Source organism: Chiloscyllium punctatum, chromosome 7 (assembly GCF_047496795.1).
Source record: "Chiloscyllium punctatum isolate Juve2018m chromosome 7, sChiPun1.3, whole genome shotgun sequence".
Taxonomy (NCBI): Eukaryota; Metazoa; Chordata; class Chondrichthyes; order Orectolobiformes; family Hemiscylliidae; genus Chiloscyllium; species Chiloscyllium punctatum.
The window spans coordinates 133232539-133256260 of NC_092745.1; the positions used below are offsets into that span (position 1 = coordinate 133232539).

Sequence of the window (23722 nt, forward strand, 5' to 3'; positions counted from 1 at the left end):
TTGCCTCCTGCCATACTGTATGGTCTTAACAATTGCATGAAAATGAGGTTGGAAACTCACCTGACACTCAATTTGTGAACAGATGCAGATTGTTGATAGGGAGGAATTGGATCACAGGTAATAGAAACTGGGTTTGGAGCAGGGACTGAAAACAATAACTTCCATCTGCCATATTTAATTGGAGGTTGGAGATTTCTGCTAAACCATCACCCACTGCTTCAGAATCAAGTACTAGCCAGTAGTGCGAGACTGTTACAGAGTCACACCATCTACTGGCTTGATAGAGAAGTCTACAAAAATCTAACACTATTTCCTATTGGGAAATTCAGTAAATCTTACTCAGCTGTAGTGCTTTTTTAGGAAATGTAAGAAATAGATCAGACTGCAGAAAAGAATTGTTTAAACCTTTATTAAAAAATGTACACAACACCATTCTGTGTTTAAAGTTATTTAGTGGCTAACTGGGCACCAGGATTAATAATCCAGGAATACCTATTTAAATTACATGGAAAATTTAAATTCAGTTTAAATATTGAAAATATAAAGATGCTTCCAGTAAAAATGACCGCAAGGCTGCTGTATTGTCATAAAAGGTCAACCTGGTTAAAAAAAAGTCCTGTCGAGAAAGGAACCTGTTGTCCTTACCCGGTCTTCCTTTGTTGCTGCAGACCCATATCAACACAATGTAACGCTCCTTCTCTGTGAAAGGGCCAAACAAAGCAGAGTGTAGCAATCCAGTTTGTACAAAGCCAATCCACTCCTGCCTTCAGGAAAACTGTGTGACAGTAAAATATCAGCCTTATCAAGTAACACATCTCCTGATCAATTATGGAATCACACGTTACAAAGAGGACCTTATGGCCCATTAAGCGAGCATTCCAAATAATTTTATTTCCCCACGCTTTTGCCGTGGCGCTGTAAATATTTGAAGTACAGATCTAATTCCCTTCTGAAACTATTTAATTTGCTTCCATTGCCAGTTCAGGCAGTGCATTACAGATCACAGCAACTCACTATTTTTAAAAAATTCCTCATTCTCTCCCAGATGGTTTTTCTTTTGCTATCTCCTCCGATTTGCATATCCTTACTCTATCAAATTCACTTCACAATTTTGAACAGTTTGATTAAGTCCTCTTTAACCTTCTTTGCCCAACTTCTCCAGCCTCGATATTCTTGAAGACCCTCACCCCTTCATACATCAAAAAATAAAAAAAAGATAAGAGAGGAGAAAACTAAATTCAGGTACAGCCCAAAAATGATAATTATGTTAACAGTAGTATTTTGATTAAAAATAAAAATTTTGCAACAAAAGCAGTTATAGTGCACAGAAGCCAAGGTTAAGTTTATACATCATAACAGAACTAAGTAGCCACCAGTCATGATTTGTATACAAACAGTAAGCTCAGTATTTCTTTTTGGAATTCTGCAGCTGAATTGTATCCATGGACTGCTATTTCCGACACTAAATGCCCAATTACCCTCATAATTGGAATAGGAAGAAGGCGACTGTCTTGTTGAATTTTAGTGAACCATCAAATATCCAGCATGCTTCACAAAAAAAGAGAAGTACAAAAACGTCATCAGCGTCATAAACAAAAAAGCAACTGTGGATTATAATTCAAACCAGAGCTACGGTTTAACAATCCTCAGGCCTTTTGCTCCATTCTTACACTGTGGTAGACCTGAGAAGACACACCTGCCTCTCCAGCCAAGCCAAGTTTAAGATAAATCACCAACAGAATCTATTTCATTGGCTATGCAGCTTTCGGGGCAGCCGACAGTTGCGAAGGGTGCAATGCAAAAGCTAGTCCTTCCTAGCTTTCTGTTAATCTCAATATCGGGAGTATTAAGAGAACATATGCTTCCCTTTTAAGTTTCACACTCTGTCAATTTATCCATGGTACCAGATTTGTTTTGTTACCCCTCACCCATTTTGATCTATGAGTCTGTGTACTGTTTACCCATTTCCCAGGAGAGGATTAATCACCTGTTACAGAGTTGTCATGCTTGATTACCTCTCCACCCCATTTTCCTATAATGAACGCAACTGTGTTGCAGTCACCATTCCCCAATTTTCTTTTACTTTCTATTAGCTATTCGCTCCATTTACACTGCAGAACTTAATCAAGCAATGCTTCCTTCCTTGTTGGACTGGAGATGCAGTGATTTAGGAAGCAGTGTTGTGTGTATTCCATAAAATAGCATGTCGTTCTGTAACCTTTATTCATTGTACCTTTGGATACCTGGCTCCAAATTATGGGATTCCTTCCCTGAATTTCTTTATCTCGAAGACATTTCTTAAATCCCAACTCTTTAACCAGGCTTTGGTCACCTTTTAATGACTCCTAGAAATATGGCACCAGATTTTATTTGATGACACTAAGCATCTAGTGAGGTTTTACCATATAAAAACTACAATGGAAATGGTCAGTGTCTTACTGTACAGCCAACATTAATTGCACTTGTATTGCTGGGAATGCATGTGCAAAGTCAATCAAATACACTTATTTCTGCACTCTCTCATATTATTCACAAATGTAGTAGAAGCCATTCACCTCATCATGCATGTATTAACTCATTAAAAGAGCTAATCAATCCTACACTCCATCCCTTTTCTCACAGCCCTGCAAATGTTTTCCTCTTGCAAGTATTTAAATTAAATATAACACGGATCATCTGAGACACATATTATTTAAACACCTTTGTATTATGTTGCCTTCACTAAGTGAACCTTTGAAGAAATTTTCAACTAACATGACCTGAAGTGTCACAGTCTCACCTGGTTAATGTTACTTAAAATCTTCATTTTGTTTTTAAATGAAGAAGGATAAAATTTAGTTCACCAAAAAAGAAAGTCTGAAAATAAAGACCCATACAACTGGGGAAAAAAAGACCTCTGATTAAATTATCCCAATTGTTGATGGAAAGATGATTTTCAGAGATAACAGTTGAGCCCTTCAGGCTCTCCAACTGTGCGAAAGGGCTGCAGTTTTCTTCAATTTCATTCTGAGGATTAAAATGCCGTGATCAGGTATTGCCTATCAGAAATGCGAGGTCACTCTCGCCATCACTATGGGCTGTTGCTCCGCCATTTCCTCGTTCCTTCTTGGTAGCTCTCTGCCTCCTTCTGCGAGTGTACACACTGGCAGCTATGTTCACCTTTTCATCCAGTTGCTCAGTAGTCACTGGAGCACTTAGAGCAGCTTCGAGACCAGCACAAAACCTAAATTTCATACAAGAATCAAAATGAAGAGACAGTTTAATAAGACTAAACAAAAGAGAAACTGTTTCTACTGGTAAGATTACTGATAATTAAACACCACAGATTTAATTTCTTTTGACAGTTATCAAGCGGGGAGATTTTGTTTTGAAAGTGAGATCTGGACAGCAGTGCCTGAAAGGGCAGATTTAATAACTTTCAAAAGGGAATTGGAAAAATGCTCAAAAGAAAATGTTATAGGGTTATGGAGAAAGATGTGGGGAGTACAACAAATTGGACAATTCTTTCAAAGTGCTAGTGATAGTACGACGGCCAAATGGCCTCTTTCAATTCTATAAAGAGCACTGAAATACTCTGTACAAAGGCATAGAGATGCTAGAAAACTCCAAAACTACACAAAATTATGACAGCAGATCAAAGGTTTAAACTGTACCACCCCAATTTTTTGATTTGATTACTAAAACTTTTGGAAGTCAGGTGACTTGGTACTTTAATGTCCTGGAGTGAAATAAAAATCAATATGTCCTCTAATTTCTGTTTGCCGTGATCTGCCACCTTGTTGCAGTGTACAATCTCTTTAAAAATTGATGTACATTCCCTTTAAGATAAATATACATTGTGTCTGGATCTGTCCTGCTTCTTTTTCCTATGGCACATTTCTGATTGCTACGCAGTTTACAAGAAACGCTGGTTAAGACACGACTGAATTTGGAATTTTCATCCTGTATTATCACAGGAAGGAAAAACAAGAAGTTGTTGGAAAAATCCAACTAGTTCACCCAACTTTCGGGAGGAAAATCTGCCATCCTTACCTGGTCTGGTCAAGTTTGTTTTAATTAAATTGGTTCATGGGACATGCACATCACTGGTTGGGCCAGAATTTATTGCTCATCTCTAACTGCCCTCAGGTGATGAGTACTTTGCCTTCTTGAACATCTGCAGGGGGTGCATGCAATCATCTTGAGTGCTGTTGCAAAGGCATCTAATTGCCCTATGAACAGGCTAAGTAAGAACCTTGAATTGTAAAAGGGAAACAAGAGATAAATACTTGCCCTGCCAGTGATACCTACACCCCAAAAAAGAATGAAGAAAATGAAACCCAGATTGGTGGGATCACAGAGCTTTTCGAAGGCATTATTCATAAGGAAGAATTTACATGGTTTTGGGAGTATACTGGATAGTTCTTTCAAAGAACTGGCACAGGTAGAACAGAGTGAATAGTCCCCTCTGCTGGACAACTCTGTGGTTCGAAAATAATTTTAATGAATGTCTGGACAACTTGCACAAGTTCATCCAGCAGAAACAGGCATCTGCATGTCTTGTAGATGAAAGAACGAAAGCAAGAACGAAAGCAAGAACGAGAAACAGAGAGAGACAGAGACATCATTGCACAAAATTATAAGTCAGTTTGATTAAATTCACAAGCCAGAATCCAGTGCTTTAAAGAAAGTAAGTAATGAAAACTCAAATGGGTTACGCTGTGGCTCAGTGGGTAGCAAGGTCTCAGAGACAGAACGTTGCAGGTCAAGTCCCACTGCAGACATTTCAGTTCAAAACTCAGTGTCGCACTGATGGAGCGTTCATCCTTCTGATGGGACATTGAACCAACATATGGTCTTCTGCCAATGCAGCATGAAAGATACCAATGGCAATATCTTGAAGAACAAGGGAGTTCACCCTAGTGTCCAAGGCAATAACTAAAGTCACAAAATCACATCATTCGGACACTACCTTAGTGATGTTTGTGGAATATTGTTGGGTGTGCATTAGCTGTCACATTTCTTACAAGAATGCAACGCAAATGATTTAAAAGACCCCACAGAGTCATAAAGATGGAAACAGATCCTTTAGTCTAACTCATACATGTTGACCAAATTTCCCAAACTAAATTAATTCCACTTTTTAAAATTCATTCACAAGAGGAGGGCATCACTGTGTAGGCCAGCATTTATTGCCCATCCCTAACTGCCCAAGGGGAAGTTGACAGTCAACCACATCGCTGTGGATCTGGAGTCACATGTAGGCCAGACCAGGTAAGGATGGCAGTTTCCTTCCCTGAAGGACATTAGTGAACCAGATGGGTTTTTACAATAATCGACAATGACACATGGTCATCATTAGACTCTTAACTCCACATTTGTTATTGAATTCAAATTCCATCATCTGCTGTGGGGGCATTTGAACCTGGGTCCCCAGAACATTACCTGGGGATCTGGATTAACAGTCCAGCGATAATACCACTAGGCCATTGCCTCCCAATTTGCCTGGTCTTGGTCCATATCCTTTTAAACCTTTCCTAGCCATATACCTATCCAAATGTCTCTTAAATGTTATAACTGTAGCTAAATGACATATCTTTCTTTTTTGCAAGCTATCATTACAAGATTTTAATAACGTTTAAACATGATTGGATTGTGAATCTTTTTTGCTACAGGAATAAGGTATTGTTCAGCCCCTGGAGTCTGTTTCTCCATTCAATCAGAACAGGGCTGATCTGTAGCTTTTATTGATCTAGATGAATGCTATGCCTGGCAGAAGAAACTCACTGGCAGCTACTGCTTCCTCAAAACAGTTTACACAAATGCAGCACTGTCCACCTCTACATTCTTCTGAATTTAAACTTCCAAATCTGCAAAATAGACAATAAATGCTCAACAATTGCAGTATCTGCATTTCCCAGCCTGTCGTCATGGCGAGTGCTTTGGCAAACAATCTGAATGACGTTTTCTACTATTAAGTCATTTAAATTTTCTCCAAATAATTCAAGTAGAGCCAGGGTAGGTTTAAGAAAACCCTGCAGCTCTACAGATGTTTTCTGTTTGAATGCCGCTTGTCTTGATCTCAACTGGATCCCAGCTATTTGGCCACATTCTCTCAAGCATCAACTCACATTATCTGTTGGCTCCAAACAGAAATGTTGAAATCAGGATCCATGATGAAAAAAACTGCTGAACCACAGAATTCAAGAGATATCAACGTTTTCTTTGTATTTGTTTATCGGACGTGAGCATTGCTGGAAAGGCCAACCATTTAATGTCTATCCTTAATTGTCCTTGAAAAAGTTGCAGTGATCTGCCTTCTTGAATTGTTGCATCAGTTCAGTGTCGGGACATCCACAGTGATGCTAGAAAGTGAATTTCAGGATTTTAATCCAACAACACTGAAGTAACAGCAAGTCATTTTAAAGTCATTATGGTGTATGGCTTGGAGGGGAACTTACAAATTATGGTGCTCCCACGTACCTGCTGGTCTTGGCTGAAAAATGTGTTGATGGAAAAGCGCAGCAGGTCAGGCAGCATCCATGGAGCAGGGGAATCGACATTTTGGGCATAAGCCCTTCTTCAGGAATTCCTGAAGAAGGGCTTATGCCCGAAACATCGATTCTCCTGCTCCTTGGACGCTGCCTGACCTGCTGCGCTTTTCCAGCAACACATTTTTCAGCTCTGATCTCCACCATCTGCAGTCCTCACTTTCTCCTACCTGCTGGTCTTGACCAACTATGCTGCTGTGTTCAAAGGAGAGTGAATTCTGAAGTTGGTGCATGGGGTGCCAGTCAAATGAGTTGCTTTGTCCCAGATCATGCTGAGCTTCTTCAGTGCTCCTGCAGTTGTATTCATGCAGGCAAAAGAGCATATTCCAATAGTGTCATAACTTGTGTGCTGTGAATGATGGAAAGACTTTGGAGACAAGTGGTGACTTAAATGCCCCAGAATTCCAAGCAGTTGACTTGCTCCTGTAGCATGGTTGGATTCTTACTTGTTGGACAGGTCATTACTGGCACCAGTTGACACCAGTGACTTGCCACTTATCAACCCAAACCTGGATACTGTCCAGGTCTTTCCCAAAATGGACATAAACTGCTTAAGTATCTAAAGAATCTTGAATGGTGCTGAACATTACATAAACCTGTGGGTTTCTTCTGGGTGCTCCAGATTCCTCCCACAGTCCAAAGATGTGTAGGTTAGGTGATTTGGCCACACTAAATTGCCCAGTGTTCAGGGATGTGTAGGTTAGGTGCATTAAAGGAAAATGGCCTGTTTCCCACTATAGGGATTCTTGGAAAAACATCAACAAATATCTCAATTTCTGACCATACGGTGAAGTCATTAGTAATCATAAGGCATAGCAGCAGAAGTAGGCCATTTAGCCCATCAAGTGTGCTTTGTCATTCAATGAAATCATGACTGATCTGATAATACTTAACTCCACTTTCCTGTCATTTCCCCATAATCCTGGATTCCCTGATTAAAAAATGTCTACTTCTGCCCTGAATATACTTAACAACCTAGACTCTACAACACTTTGCAATAAATAATGCCATATATTCACTGCACTCAGAGAAGTTCCTCCTCATTTGTTTTATATGTGACATCTTAATCTGAGATTATATCCTCTGGTCCTTGACCTTCCAAAATAATCTCAGCATTTACCCTGTCAACTTCCCATATAATATTGTATTCTTCAAGTAAGTTCTCTCATTCTTATAAATGTGAATGAGTAAAGGCCCAGTTTACATAATCTCTCATAAGACAGCCCCTCTACACCGGGCGTCAGCCTGGTGAACCTTTTCTGGACTGCTTCCAATACCAGTATATCTTTCCTCAGATAAACAGCCCAAAACTGTTCATAGTATTCCAAGCTGTGGTCGGACGGGTGCCTTGTATGTTTTAGCAAAACCTCCCTGCTTCAATACTCAATTTTCTTTGAAATAAAGGCCAACATTCTGTTTGACTTCTCCATCACTGGCTGAACTTGGATATTAGCTCTTTGGACTTGAAGCGTTTGCTGACACCAATAATCTGCTAATAATTGCTGACTGCCTACATTTCACCACTTTAATTTCATTCTGCAGACCAGCATGAAAGCTGCTTTAAAAAAAAATTACAAAAAATTGCCTTGCTTGATATTTTTGTATACAGTATGTACCAATTTTTGCTTAATTCAATTCTTCTCATTTTTGGACATTTACAAAGTTTTTAAAAAGTTTGACATTTATTGCTTCCAATATGTATACTCTTCGCTACCAACAGAATCTTTTGTGATTCATATCGTTGGACCCCCAAAATCCCTCTGCTGCAGCTATCTGCAATCACTCATTTATATATTCAGATCTTTTACATTTCCCTGCCAAAATACATTACCATACATTTTCCAACATTATATTTCACCTGCCAAGTTTTCACCCAGTCTGTTTATATCCCTTTGTAGACTGTGCAACATCCTCACTACTTCTCTTTCCACCTATTTTTGTGTCATCTGCAAACCTGATGGTAACATATTCATATGTCATCCAAATCATGAATGCATATTGTAAATAATTGTGCCCCCAGCACCAATTTCTGTGGTAGTTCACTGGTTTCAGGTTGCCAGCCTTAAAATGCCCACCTTTATCATAACTTTGCCTTCTATTCATTAGCCAATTCTCTATACATGACAATGTACTTGCTGAAGATTGCTGGGTTCAGGAACTAATCTGGGGAAATCCTGCACTGATTGCCTGGAACTGAGATGATTGAGCTTCAATGCTGTCCCTCCAACAGAATGGCATTCAGTCAATCCAGCTGAGAACTAGCCATTTGGATACAGAACTGGCTCAAAGGTCGAAGCCAGAGGGTGGTGGTGGAGGGTTGTTTTTCAGACTGGAGGCCTGTGACCAGTGGAGTTCCACAACGATCGGTGCTGGGTCGTCTACTTTTTGTCATTTACATAAATGATTTAGATGCAAGCATAAGAGGTACAGTTAGTAAGTTTGCAGATGACACAAAAATTGGCGGTGTAGTGGACAGCGAAGAGGGTTACCACAGATTAAACAGGATCTTGACCAGATGGGCCAATGGGCTGAGAAGTGGCAGATGGAGTTTAATTCAGATAAATGCGATGTGCTGCATTTTGGGAAAGCAAATCTTAGCAGGACATATACAGTTAATGGTAAGGTCCTCGGGAGTATTGCTGAACAAAGAGACCTTGAAGTGCAGGTTCATAGCTCCTTGAAAGTGGAGTCGCAGGTAGATAGGATAGTGAAGGTGGCGTTTGGTATGCCTTCCTTTATTGGTCAGAGTATTGAATACAAGAGTTGGGAGGTCATGTTGCAGCTGTACAGGACATTGGTTAGCCCACTGTTGGAATATTGCATGCAATTCTGGCCTCCTTCCTATCGGAAAGATGTTGTGAAACTTGAAAGGGTTCAGACAAGATTGACAAGGATGTTACCAGGGTTGGAGGATTTGAGCTATAGGGAGAGGCTGAACAGGCTGGGGCTGTTCTCCCTGGAGCGTTGACGGTTGAGGGGTGACCTTATAAAGGTTTACAAAATTACGAGGGGCATGAATAGGGTAAATAGGCATAGTCTTTGCTCTGGGGTCGGGGAGTCCAGAACTAGAGGGCATAGGTTTAGGGTGAGAGGAGAAAGATATAAAAGAGACCTATGGGGCAACTTTTTCACACAGAGGGTGGTATATGTATGGAATGAGCTGCCAGAGGATGTGGTGGAGGCTGGTACAATTGCATCATTTAAGAGGCATTTGAATGGGTATATGAATAGGAAGGGTTTGGAGGGATATGGGCCGGGTGTTGGCAGGTGGGACTAGATTGGGTTGGGATATCTGGTCGGCATGGACGGGTTGGACTGAAGGGTCTGTTTCCATGCTGTACATATCTGTGACTCTACGACCGCTGACTCTAAAGTGAGATTGCTACTCGGAGCTAGGTTTACACAAGTAAAATTCGTTCTCTGTTCTCTCATATTGTTCGAACAGACTTCTTAAGCCTGCAATTGCCATTTTACCTTTTTCTCCTCTTCTCATTTTCCTCCATTTTCTGATTAGCCACTTGCACTAGGTAATCTATGTACTCCTCACTCACCAATACCGTTCCTTGATGGCACAAAGGAACTTCCAGGCAATGGGTGCTGCGAACAGCCTAATGACAAGAGAAAAAAAAACAAATATCAAAGCAGTTTGAGACTCAACAGGTGTTTAAATGTAGCATGTTTCCATTAAAGTAGGGATATTGCCACCCATATCTTGGCATGTTTAAATGTGTGCTTATGCAGTTTTCACATTCTTTTGTCTTTTCCACATTTAAAAAAAATTCATTCACAGGATGAGGGAGTCTCAGGCTAGGCCAGCACTTATTGCCCACCCTTAATTACCCAGCAAGCAGTTTAGAGTTAACCACATTGTCATAGATCTGGAGTCACACACAGACCAGATCAGGTAAGGATGGCAGTTTCCTTCCCTAAAGGATATTAGTAAACCAAATAGATTTTTCCAACAACTGACAATGGATTAACGGTCATCATTAGATTCTTAATTCCTGATGTTTATTGAATTCAAATTCCACCAGCTGCCGTGGCAAGATTTGAAGCCTAGCCCCAAGGACATTACCTGGGTTTCTGGATTAACAGTCCAATAATAATGCCATCAGGCCATCTCCATCTCTGCTCTTCCTAGTAAACGTCTTTCAACTTACCTCAGGAGCAAAGAAAGATTTCAGGATAACACAAACATAAACAGCATAAGGAGGGCAGCTAAACACAGTGAGAGCATTTATCACAACTCACTGTTAAAGTTAGGATTTCCTCAGTCTGTCAAGGATAAACAAGTTTCCAACTGGAAAGATCAAATCACACCAGGACTTCTGTGGTGAGATCTGGTCTCTACAGATGGTGATAGTGACCTTGGAAAATGCCCAAAGACGAGCCATAAGATTGATTACTTGCTTAAAGAACCTCAGTAATTTAGAAAAATACATGGTCCTTGATGTATTTCATATAGAGCAATTGTCATTTAGTCATGACCAAATATATCTATAAAATAATGGAAAGAGTGTGTAGATTGGCTTATCAATAATTTAGATTAGAGTGGTGTTGGAAAAGCACAGCAGTTCAGGCAGCATCTGAGGAGCAGTAAAAGTGATAGTTCGGGCAAAAGCCATCAATAATTTATTCCTGTTTAACATATTAAGGAAGATCAGGAGACAAATTTAAACTGTTATAGTAGGAATTGACTGAATGTTGGAAGATCCTCATTTTTCTGGAAATCGGGAACTTCTGAACTTTGTTTCTGCATGATGTAATGGCTGCTGATTCTGCCTATTGCTTAGAGAGTGAGCAGGATCAGTTCTTGACTGGAATACAGTTCATTTCACATTGTTCCTGTCCTCTTCTGCACTGGTTTTGAGTGTCCAAGAGATGGTGAGGGGGGGGGGGGGGGGGGGGGGGGATTTTCTTGAGGGTGGTTCCTTTGATTTGTTCTGGGGCAGGGAGTAAAACAAAGTCAATGAGGAATCAGGTACTATCAGTGGCGAGGTTGTTGTTAGGCCAGGGGAAGTGGAGGTGGAGCTTATATCATATTTGTCAGTGATGGTGTCTCAGTTTTATTGTTAGCCAGGAACACTCCAAATTTCCCAGGATAACTGTTTAGGTAAATGAATCCGAACAGAGATGTGGGCCAACGTGTTGACTCTTAATTTAGACATGAAAAGCTTCAACCACTCCACTCTATTCAAGATGGTTCTCTAATGTTTTCTGGGGGCATTGAAGAACAGCAGTGCCAGCAACACCCACATCCCAACTTGTTGCAAATCCAAATATTTGTAAAGCTGTTGCACTTACCTTTCCATTGCTTTCCCAGCCTGGCTACATTTCTCTTGCTCTTTACTTTGCTAACTTTCAGTCACAAAGCAGACAGCAGTCCAGGTTGTGTAATTCAATGATCAACAAATGTTTACAGGATGAGCTGACAGAATTGGTTGACCATTCTGCCATCTAGTGGCATAGTAAGTGAACATTTGCTCTTCACTTTAAACAAAGTTAAAAATCACACAACACCAGGTTATAGTCCAACAGGTTTAATTGGAAGCACACTAGCTTTCGGAGCGATGCTCCTTCATCAGGTGGTAGTGATTGAGCCCTCCACTACCACCTGATGAAGGAGCATCGCTCCGAAAGCTAGTGCTTCCAATTAAACCTGTTGGACTATAACCTGGTGTTGTGTGATTTTTAATTTTGTACACCCCAGTCCAACACCGGCATCTCCAAATCACTTTAAACAAGGCATCTAACGGCGACAATGATCAGTCTGGAAGCTTCGCCATGACTTGGTTTCTGACAAAGACTTCAAAGACAAATGTCAATCCTTACCTATCACCTTATGGCAATATTAGCACTGAAGTTAAACAACTGTAGCTCCTTGCCTGTGATGTCAAGCTGATTCTCAGAGACATTTACAATGATGGACGTTTATTTTGACAACAAACATTAACATTCAAGAATTGATAACTTCAACAACAATGAAGAATGCAGAATAGAAAAATTGGAACTGCCTATCTTTAGGCATGTTTACAGTTATGAGTTAATGAGGGAAGTTCAGCTGATGTAGTTTATATGGATTTAGCAAAGCTTTCATCCAAGTCCCACATGGGAGACTGATAGAGGGAAAGTTTGTGAGATGGATCAGAAACTGGCTTAGTAATAGGACACAAAGGGTAATGGGAGAAGGCTGGAGGCCAGTGTTCAGTGGTGCACCACAAGGATCAGTACTGGGACTCATTGTTTTTATATACTGAAATGATATATATGAAAATGCTGGGGGAATGTTAACCAAGTTTGCAGATGATACCAAGATTGGTTGAGCAGTTGACAGCAAAGATGATGTTTGTAGGCTACAGGAAAATATAGCTGGGTTGGTCAGAAGGGCAGATCAGTGGCAGATAGTATTTAACCCTGATAAATGTGAGGTGATGCATTTTGGAAGAAGAAACATGATGAGAGAGTATTTAATGAACGGCAGGACACTGGGTAGCTCAGAGGAACACAGGGATCATGGGTAATTATTCACAGGTCCCTGAAGTAACCAGGGCATGTGAATAGGATAGTTAGGAAGAAAGAGTGTATGGAACACTTGCTTTCATCAGTTATGACAGAGTGTAAGAGCAAGGTGGAAATGTCGAGACATACAAAGCGTTGGTCAGGCCGAAGCTGGAGTTGTGTGCGCAGTTCTGGTCACCTCACTACAGGAAGGATGTGACAGCACTAGAGGGAGTACAGAGGAGGTTCATCAGGATGTTGGCTGGGATTGAGAGACTGAGCTATAAGGAGCAGCTAGATAGGTTTGGATTGTTTTCTCGAGAGCACAGAAGATTGAGGGGGAACATGATTGAGGGGTATGGACAGTGTAGAGAGAGTAACTGTTCCCCTCGTTTGAGGGCTCAGTCAGTGAGGGTAAATTTCTAGGGTAAGAGGCAGGAAATTCAGAGAGGATTGGGGGAAAAAAAACTTTTTTCACTCAGCAGGTGGTGGGAATCTAGAACACACTACCTGGTAAGGTTGTGGAGGCTGAAAACCTTACAAACTTTTAAAAATATTTGTTTGAGCTCTTCAAATATTATAGCATTCAAGGATATGAAAAATTGAGATCAGCATGCCTTATTGCGGTAGTTAGGTCAGTAGACCTGATAGGCCGAAGGGCTTTTTCCGTGCTGTTTGAATCTGTGAGTAGGTTTCCAGTCAATATATTTATAAGCTGCAAAAGTATTTGTCACATTTAAGAAAGCAATATTGGCATATTGTAACGTCACCAAAGTTGTACCCCAGAGGCCTGTGCAAATGCTGCGGAAACACCATGGAAGCAGGCAGAATTTAAATTCAATTGATAAAAAACATCTGGAATTAAAGCCCTCGTCTAATGGTAACTACAAAATCATACAGGTTATTGTAAACCCCCACTTGGTTTATTCATGTCCTTTGGGCAAGCAAGTTTGCTCGCCTGACCAGAGGGTCTAACTTAAGACGGACTTCAAACCCACAGCAATGTGGTCAACTCTTAAAACTATCTGAAATGATCCTAGCAGCAATTCATTGCAAGGGCCTTCAGAAATGACAAACGTCAGCCTTGCCAGCAACATCTGCATCCCACAAAACAATAAAAAGTTAGGAGGGTTGATAACCATATGGTTTTTAAGCTGACTCTATTTAAAGAACTAAAGGTAGCACTGAAATCTTTTGTTTAAAGATGGAGCACATTGTGACCTGGAATATGAAGCCCAAATGGGAAATGGAAACAAATTCAATAACAACTTTCAAAAAGGAGTTAGAAAGGTATACTTAAAAAAAGAATAACTTGCGCAGCCTTGGGAAACAGCAGGAGAATGGAATGAATAGCTTTTTCAAAGAAAGGCACAGAAAAATGGCTCAAGTGGCCACCTCCTGTGCTGTATCATTCTATGGGTGTAATGATTAAATACAAGAGGTCTCAGTGAGGCAGGCTGATTAATGGGACACGACCTCCCAGGGCTTAACATAACCTAGGGAAGGGAGCTACAGTGGCTCAATCGGAAGGCAATGGAAGTTGCACAGTCCATACAGCTTGATGCGGAATTCGATCACAGGGGCACCGAGCTCACTGATTACTCACATATGGAAACCATCAAGGGAGATTAGTTTAGATTGTGTTCAGAATGAAATTCTAATAGGCAGCGCGTGATTAACTTTCAGGCCTTCATCTAAAACTAAAATGCGCAAATAATTTTTAATGCAATACTACATGCAAGACGCCACATTACCATCATTATTTTGCCTTTCTTGCCAACCGTGATCCCAGAGTTCCTGAAGCCAGAGTTTATAGCGACAGAGTGCTGTAATCCAGAACAGTAGCCAGTCAGTAAATCAGTAAAATAAAACTGTCCTGATTTAAGGTAGTTGTATTTTTAAAAACATTTTAATTGACTACATGCTCATTTTACACAGAATTCCCCGATCAGAAACAAGCCTTTTGGACCATGTAGTTCTTGCCAGTGTTGATTCTTCAAACAAACCTTTTTTCATTGCACACAATTACCATTTCCTTTTATTCCTTTCTCCCTCAACTACCTATCTAGCTTACCCATAAATGTATTTATACTAATTCTCAGATCATTTTAATATTCCCATTACATTGATTAGATCAACACCCTTGGGGTGACAATTGACCAGAAACTGAACTCGCCTAAACGTATAAAATCTCTGCATACATGGGCAGACTGGGAATTCTGCAAACAGTAACCCACCTTCTGACTCCCCACAGCCTGTTCACTATCTACAAGGTACAATTATGAAGTAGGATGGAACACTATCTCCACTTGCCTGGATGAGTGTAGCTCCAGCAACACTCACAAAGCTTGACACCATTCAGGAAAAATCAGCACGGTTGATTAGCACCACATTCACAAATATTCAGTCCCCCCTCCACTCCACAACTCATGTTCAGCAGCAGCAATGTGTACCATCTACAAGATATACTGCAAAAATTCATCAAGTCTCTTTCAAACCATGACAAATGTCATGTAGAAGGACTAAATTAGCAGGTACACAGAGATACCACCACCTTCAAATTCTCCTTCAAGCCACTCACCATTCTGACTTGGAAATATATTGCTGTTCCTTCATTGCCGCTGAGTCAAACTTTTGTGACTCCCTCCTTACTGGCATTGTGGGTCTACCTACACCAGACAGTAGCACTTCAAGAAGGTAGCTCATCACTTCTTCCTCAATATCAAGTAGGGATGGGCAATAAATGCTGGGCCAGCTGGCAATGCCTATAGCCCATGAATGAATGAAAAATAATTAATCACTCCTCAATCCTCTAAACTCAAGGGAATACTAACCAAAGTTACACAATATTTCCTCATAATTTAACATTAAATGCTTCTTTCCATTTGGGTGGATCGGCTCTACATATCAAAAGCCATTACATCCCTCCGGAGTTGCAGTACCACAACTCAGACAGGTTAGATCAAGGCTCCGTAAACTGAAGCTTCACTTCTTTGTATTCCAGAATTTTTCAGACAAAAGGCAACTTTTCATTAAGTGTGGATGATTACTTTTCTACAATGAAGAAAGAGTTTGAGTAACGCAGGTAACTCAGCAACTGATTCTTACCAAGAGTTGTGCATCCTCTAGTGTCCTGCACTGGACATGGAGAACAAATGGCTCAAATTTAAACACTGCATTATCCTCTGCTTTCAGCAAACCCGCAATCTACAGGAGAATGGAGGAAGAATAGAACGCATAAACAAAAGGTAACACACTAGTTCACACCAAAAATAAATCTAAACTTGCTCCTGAATATTAGTACAATCCCACCTGTCATTAAACTCTGAAAAAGACCAAGAGAATCTTGTATAGAAACTTCAGTGAATGTGGTGAGACTGGAGAAGATAAAATTGCTCTTCTGAGACAAGGTTAAAGGATTGATAAGAGTTGTTCAAAATCATGGGAGTTCTGACAGAGTAAACATGAGGAAACACCTTCCAGTAGCAGTGGGATCTTCATCCAGCGGATATAGATTGAAGTTGACTGGCAAAAGCCACAGAAGTGGAAGGAGAAAACATTTGTGTATAGCAAGTTATGTCAAGGAATCAACCTGAACGGATGATGGAGACAGGTCTAGGGACGAGCAAAGGATATAGGCAGCTAAGTCATTGAGGTTAAGAAATTGTTAATAAAACATACAGGATCTTGTACTTCATAAAGTGTGACATAAAATACAAAAGCAAGGCTCTGGTAAACATTTTTAAACATAAAACTCTGGCTGAAGCCGAATGTGGGGCTGGATCAGTGGACCACACTTTAGAAACAATGTAAGACATTAGAGAGGGTACAGAAACAATTCTTACGTATGGATAGACTGGAAATTTCAGGATTCCGCTTCAAGAGGTTTGAGAGAAAATTTGATAGAGGTGTTCTAACTCACGAGTGCCTAATCAGAGTAGGCAATGAATAACTGTTCCCACGAAAGCATCTAATGGTGATTAACTAAATAACAACCTGATTAAGGAGCAGCGCTCCAAAAGCTAGTGCTTCCAATTAAACCTGTTGGACTATAACCTGGTGTTGTATGATTTTTAACTTTGTACACCCCACCCAGTCCAACACCGGCATCTCCATATCAAGCTCAATTGAGGCTTTCAATAAAACTGGGTCAGTTTTAAGATGTATTTATTCATTGGATGTGAGTATTACTGGCTAGTTCAGCATTTATAGCCCATTCCTAGTTACCCTGGGAAGAGCAATGATGAGCTGCCTTCTTGAGCTGCTCCAGTCTTTGGGGTATAGGGACAACCACAATGTTGTTAGGGAAGGAGTTCCAGGAAATTAATCCAATGAGTGAAGGAATGATGGCATATTTCCAAGGCAGGGAATAATGTGAGACTTGGAGGGGAACTCTCATCCATCTGTTGCCCTAACTAGGTAGTGGAAGTGGAGGGTACTGATAAAGTATTCTTCATGAGTTGCTGCAATGCATCTTGTTCATGGCACACACGACCGCAACTGTGTGCTTGTTGTAAAGGGAGTGAATACTGAATGTGATGGACGCAGTGTAATGCCCAATCATTGCTTTAGGAGAAAGTGAGGACTGCAGATGCTGGAAAAGCGCAGCAGGATTCCTGAAGAAGGGCTCATGCCCGAAACGTCGATTCTCCTGCTCCTTGGATGCTGCCTGACCTGCTGCGCTTTTCCAGCAACACATTTTCAGCCAATCATTGCTTTGTCTTGGATGATGTCCTGCTTTGAATGTTGTTGCAGCTGTGTCCACCCTGACAAATGGGCAGTTGCCCATCACAATCCTGACTTGTGCCTTTTAGAAAGCACAGGGAATAGCAGGCAAGTTCCTCACTACAGAATTCAGAGTCCCTGACCTGCTCTTGTAGCCAGAGTATTTACATAGCTTCTTCAGTTTAGCTTCTGGTTAATGGTAACCCCAGGATATTATTGATTTAAACAATGATTGTGAACAAGAACGCAATAGATCAAATACAGGGAAACAATTTCCTCTAGTAGAATTTTATCAAGAAAACTGAACAATATAACGGAGATATGAAATAGCATGTTGCACCAAAATGTAGTGATACCGTTGGTTACATCATAAACAAAATTAAAGATTAATGTAATACAGTAATATTGAGTTCAATTTGCAAAGAGACAAGTTTCATAAAGTTGGCCCAAATACTGAGGAGGATTAATTCCTGGATTGTGTATGAGACGAGTTTCTGAAACAGTATGTCAAGCAGTCAATTAAAGATCCGGCTATTTTGGGTTTAATATTTTGTAATGAGAAAGAACTAATAAGTAGAATTTAGATATGCACCTGTGTCAAGGCATACAAAGCTGTAGGCCAAATGCTGAAAAATGGGACTAGAATAGTTAGGTGATTGTTTTTAGCCATTGCAGACATGTTGGGCTGAAGGGACTCTATGAAACCAGGGTCTTATCTCCGAGCAACAGAAACTATGAGGGTATGACGGGCAGGTTCGGTCAGGTAATTGAGAAAATACATAAGGATTTGACACTAGACAAGCAATTGCCAGTATTTAAAGAAACATTATAAGGCCTACAACAGATATACAATTCACCAAGGCACAAAAGGAAAGGTCAATCAACATGGTGAATGAAAGAATTTAAAGAATGCATTAGATCAAAGGCAGTTGCTTGTATGAATTCCAGAAATAATGGAAGCCTAAATATGGGGCAATTTAGGACTCAGCGAAGGAAGGCCAAGAAACTGACAAAGATAGGAAAAAGAGATGAATGTAAGCTTGTGAGGGACACTTAATGGAGAACTGCAAAAAAGCTTCTTTCAATATGTGAAATGAAGATTAGTGAGGATAAATATGGGTGCATTAAATGTGACAGCAGAATTTATGGTGGTAAACAGAGAAGCGGGCAAGAAACCAGGCAGCTACTAGGTGTCTGTCTTCATGGAACGAAATACTAGGCAACCAAGGTACTTGTGTAACTGCAGAACTTAAAAAAGTTAGTATCAGTAAAGAAGTAGTAGTTGAAAAATTGAGGGCTCAATCATCTCCTCGACCAAGTGAGCTTCACTCCAGACGTTCATGGAAGTATCAGTTATTTCTGAGTGAAAGGCACAGCGTGTCCCATTGAATGGACACCAAGGTGAACATTGTATTTGTCAAGACATTTATCTACCAGCAGTAAGCTACACAGACATTTCCTACCATGCCACTTAGAAAGATGTCTGAACTTGAAATTGAGAGATTGGAGCAGGCCTTTCAGTCCATCAGGCCTGCTTCATCGCTGATCTGATCATTTTCCTGACATTTCCCCAAAACCCTTACTGATTAAAAACATGTATACCTCAGCCTTGAATATATTCAACAACAGAGCCTCAACAGCCTCCTGTGATAAAACCATTCCACAGATTCACTATCCTCAGAAATGAAATTCCTCCTCTGTTTTAAAAAGGTGACCTCTTATTCTGAACCATGGACCTAGACTCTACTAATAGTGGAAACGACCTTTTCGATCTACACTGGACAAAGTGAGGACTGCAGATGCTGGAGATCAGAGTCGAAAAGTGTGGTGTTGGAAAAGCACAGCCAGTCAGGCAACATCCGAGAAGCAGGAGATTCGACGTTTCGATCTAGACCCTTTTATCAAGAACAAGCTATCCTGTGAAATTCCCTCAGAATCCTGCATGTTTCAATAAGGGTGCCTCTCATTCTTCTAAACTCAGATGGTTACAGGTCCAACCTACTCAACCTCTCTAATAAGTCAGTACCACCACACCCGATATAAGTCTAATGAGCCTATTTTTATATTCCAATCCCTTTGAAATAAAGGCCAACATTCCATTTGGTTTCCTATTATAGGAACTCGGAAACTAGTTTATTGAGCTTTATGTACAAGGATTCTCCTCTGTTCTGTAGTTTTCATGGAATCCCTACAGTGTGGAAACAGGTCATTCAGCCCAACAAATTCACGACCCTCCGAAGAGTAACCCACCCAGACCCATTCCCCTATAACTCTACATTAATCCCTGACTAATGCACCTAACATACACAACCCTGAATACTATGGGCAATTTAGCATGGCCAATTCACCTAACTTGCACATTTTTGGACTGTGGGAGGAAGCTGTAGCACGTGAAGGAAACCCACGCAGACGTGGGCAGAATGTGCAAACTCCACACAGATAGTTGCCCGAGGTTGGAATCGAACCCGGGTCCCTGGTTCTGTGGGACAGTAGTGCTAACCAATGAGCCACCAGTTCTCAATTTAATTAATATTAGCTCCTCTATTCTGCCTGTCAAAGTGCCTAACCTCATTTCCCCACATTACATACAAGTTTATGCCCACTTAGTCTGTTTATACCCTTCTGCAGACCTTTTGCGCCATCGTCAATACTGGCCTCTTTTGGTGTCATCGACAAATCTGGCTACAGTATAATTCCTCTTACAAGTCATTAACAAATATTGTTGAGTAATTGTGGTTCCAGTACTGATCCTTGTATCACTCCATAGTTACATGATGCCATCCTGAATATGCCCCCTTACCCCAATTCTGTTTTCCATGACTCATTCAATCCTCAATCCAACACCATGGGCTCTTATTAAGTAGCCTATTGTACAGTATCTTATTAAAGGCCTTCTGAAAATCCAAATATATTACATCCACTATATCCTGTTTCGCCATCATACTTGTCACTTTCTCAAAGAAATCTAGTAAATTTGTCAGTCAACATTTCCGAGGAGAAAGTGAGGACAGCAGATGCTGGAGATCAGAGCTGAAAATGTGTTGCTGGAAAAGCGCAGCAGGTCAGGCAGCATCCAAGGAACAGGAGAATCGACGTTTCAGGCAGCTGATATGTCGATTCTCCTGTTCCTTGGATGCTGCCTGACCTGCTGCGCTTTTCCAGCAACATATTTTCAGTCAACATTTCCCCTTTACGAAGCTATGCTGACTGTCCTTGATTATATTATGTATTTCTAAATGCTCTTCTATTAGAGATCTTTGAAAATGGACTCTAACATTTTTCCGAGAACAAACATTAAGCTAACTGGTCCATAGTTGGCTGTTATTTTTCTCCTTTACTTTCTAGACAAAGGTATCACTTTGGCATTTTCCAATCCTTTGGGATTGTTTCAGAGTCTAAGTAATCTTGGAAGATTACTTTCAGTGCATTCACTATCTCTGCAGCGACTTCTTTCAATATCCTATGTTGCATCCCATTGGATCCAAGCGACTCATCAGTCTTTAGTCCCATTAGTTTACCTAGAACTTTTTCTCTTGTAAAATTACTGTATTTATTGCCTCCCCTCCTTTTGCCCAAAATTTAGTAATTTTGTAATGCTATTAATGCCTTCTACTATGAAAACTAAGGGATGGTGAATTAGTGATACAAACATTGAAGAAAATCCTCTGTCAGACAAAACTAGAGAAATTAAGGAGTACAAAATATTGGTAACTCACCACATCTTCTTTCCGACATTTCTGATGAGTCACAAATAACCACAAGCAATTCTGTTTTTGTACTTTAGTTTGATCAGAGCCCTAAACAAATCACAAGTATGTTACAGATTACATGGCTGCATTGATCCATCATAAAAGATCAATACTACACCAAACAACTAATGTACCAGATCACACTCTTAAGCCAGTAGTTGCCAACAATAAGTTTTTTTTAATTCACAGGAAGAGGATATTGCTGGTTAGGCCAGCATTTATTACCTATCTCTATTTGTCCAGAGGCAGTTGAGAGTCAAATATATTGCTGTGGAGTCAAATGCAGGCCTGAGCACATAAAGAACATTAATGAACCAGATGGGATTTTGCAAAAAATCGACAATAGATTCATGATCATCATTAGACTCTGAATTTCAGATTTTTTAAAAATTGAACTCCGATTCCACCATCTGCCATGGTGGGATTTGAACCGAGGTTCCCATAACATTAGCCGAGTTTCTGGATTACAAGTCCAGCAATCATACTATTAGGCTGTTACGTCCCTTAAGTTTTCAGCAACTCAGTTGTGGCTTAGTGGGTCACACAGTCCCCCCCACTCACAACTGTCAGTTTACTTTTATCCCCACATTATGCAGCTACTACTCCTACATCTCAAAAGAGAGAAAGACAGTAAGACTAGTGAATGACAGATACTCCTCCAACTTGTATATTTCATAAGAAATAGGAGGAATAAGCCATTTGGCCCCTTGAGCCCAAATAAGATTGTGGCTGATCTTTTTGTGGACTCAGCTCCACTTACCTGCCTGCTCAACCATAACCCTTAATTCCTTTACTGTTCAAAAACATATCTTGGCCATGTAAACATTCAATGAGGTAACCTCAACTGCTTCTCTGAGCAGAGAATTCCACAGATTCACAATCCTTTGGGTGAAGAAGTTCCCCCTTCAACTCAGTCCTAAATCTGCTCCCTAGTTCGAGCTTCACTCACCAGTGGAAACAACCTGTTTCTATTTTATTGATTCCCTTCATAATATTATGGTCCTATAAAATCCCTCTTCTTTCTCTAAATTCCACTGAGTATAGTCCCAGTCTACACAAACTCGCCTCATAAGCCAACCGTCTCAACTCTGGAGTCAACCTTGTGAACTCTGCTGCACGCCCTCCAGTACCAGAACATCCTTCCTCAAGTAAGGAGACCAAAACTGTACACATTACTCCAGGTGTGGCCTCACCAGCACCTTATACAGCTTCAGCAAAACCTCTCTATTTTTAGGGAGGTTAGGGAAATGGAGTTTAAGGACAATATTCAATTTCAAACAGAGCTCCACTGCTAACAGTACATTTATTAAAGTGTTATTTTTTTTTCTCCTCTACATAGCCTTCTTCAGGTGTACAAATTCAGGGGAATGCCCTAGTCATGCTTTCACCTTCCACCTTACCCCTCGACTCTCCATCCACTTCTCACCTAAAGTTCCTGTAATTTTTCCACAAAGGCACAGAGCTGTGACAGGAGTTTCTAGAACATGAAGGTCAATGGGTGGCTGTGCTCAGAGGGAACACTGCTCCTCACTACTGCTACCCTTCCTCACCTACTTCCTTAATGCCCCCTCACTCCCCATTCACCCCCAACTCCTTATCACATCTCTCTTTTATCTTATTCTCTCCTTCACGAATTCCCTTCTCCTCAACGACCCACATTACCCCCCTCCCCAACCCCACATTACCCCCATTCCCAAATTCCACTCATCTCCACCCAATTCCCCCTCCTCCATCCCTCCCCCATGACCCATCCACCTCCACAGCACCCCACATCCTCACATCCCCACACTCCCCCCTTTCTTCTCCCCCATATTCCTTTCCCCAAATTGACCTTTTATTACCCTACGCCCCCCCCCCCATCCCGATCACTACATCCCCCCCCCGCTGCCCCCCTCACCGCCAGCAGCAGCACTCGGCCTGAACACGAGCTGGTGGTGCTGAAGCGCTCCGAGCGGTTGACTGTGTCCACGAGGGCCCTGATCTCCGGGTCCACTCCGCCCGCGCGGCTCCGATCGGCGCCCGCCTGCAGCCGCTGCTCCTTGCGCTCGCGGAAGCTGTCCATGGCTGGGGGGAATGGGGGTGCGGTTGCCGGGGTAACAGTCCGCGCGCCGCTAAGTGAACGTTAACGGCCGCAGGGGACGGTGGCCTCCGTGGGACAACAGAAGGAACGCGACCGGCACTTCCGGTGTTCGATGTGGTTCTAATCGCTTAATGTTCAGG

The 23722-nt window shown here is 41.1% G+C and overlaps 2 protein-coding genes across 3 annotated transcripts in view; one reads left to right on the forward strand and one right to left on the reverse strand.

The window, feature by feature from the left end:
- Nucleotides 1-411: 411 nt before the first annotated feature.
- On the reverse strand, nt 412-23705 carry tyw3 (tRNA-yW synthesizing protein 3 homolog (S. cerevisiae)). Its single transcript, XM_072574885.1, has 6 exons — nt 23400-23705; nt 21470-21550; nt 16137-16235; nt 14783-14854; nt 10005-10138; nt 412-3223 (listed from the first exon to the last, which is right to left on the reverse strand). Exons 1-6 carry the CDS (start codon nt 23562-23564, stop codon nt 3028-3030), a joined length of 747 nt encoding a protein of 248 aa, XP_072430986.1. The 5' UTR covers nt 23565-23705; the 3' UTR covers nt 412-3027.
- Nucleotides 23521-23722, forward strand: part of cryz (crystallin, zeta (quinone reductase)) — a 60422-nt gene continuing 60220 nt past the window's right edge. For both annotated transcript variants that reach the window (XM_072574878.1, XM_072574882.1), the window contains exon 1: nt 23521-23721. The gene's annotated coding sequence lies outside the window, so the exon portion shown is untranslated. The remainder of the gene's footprint in view (nt 23722) is intronic.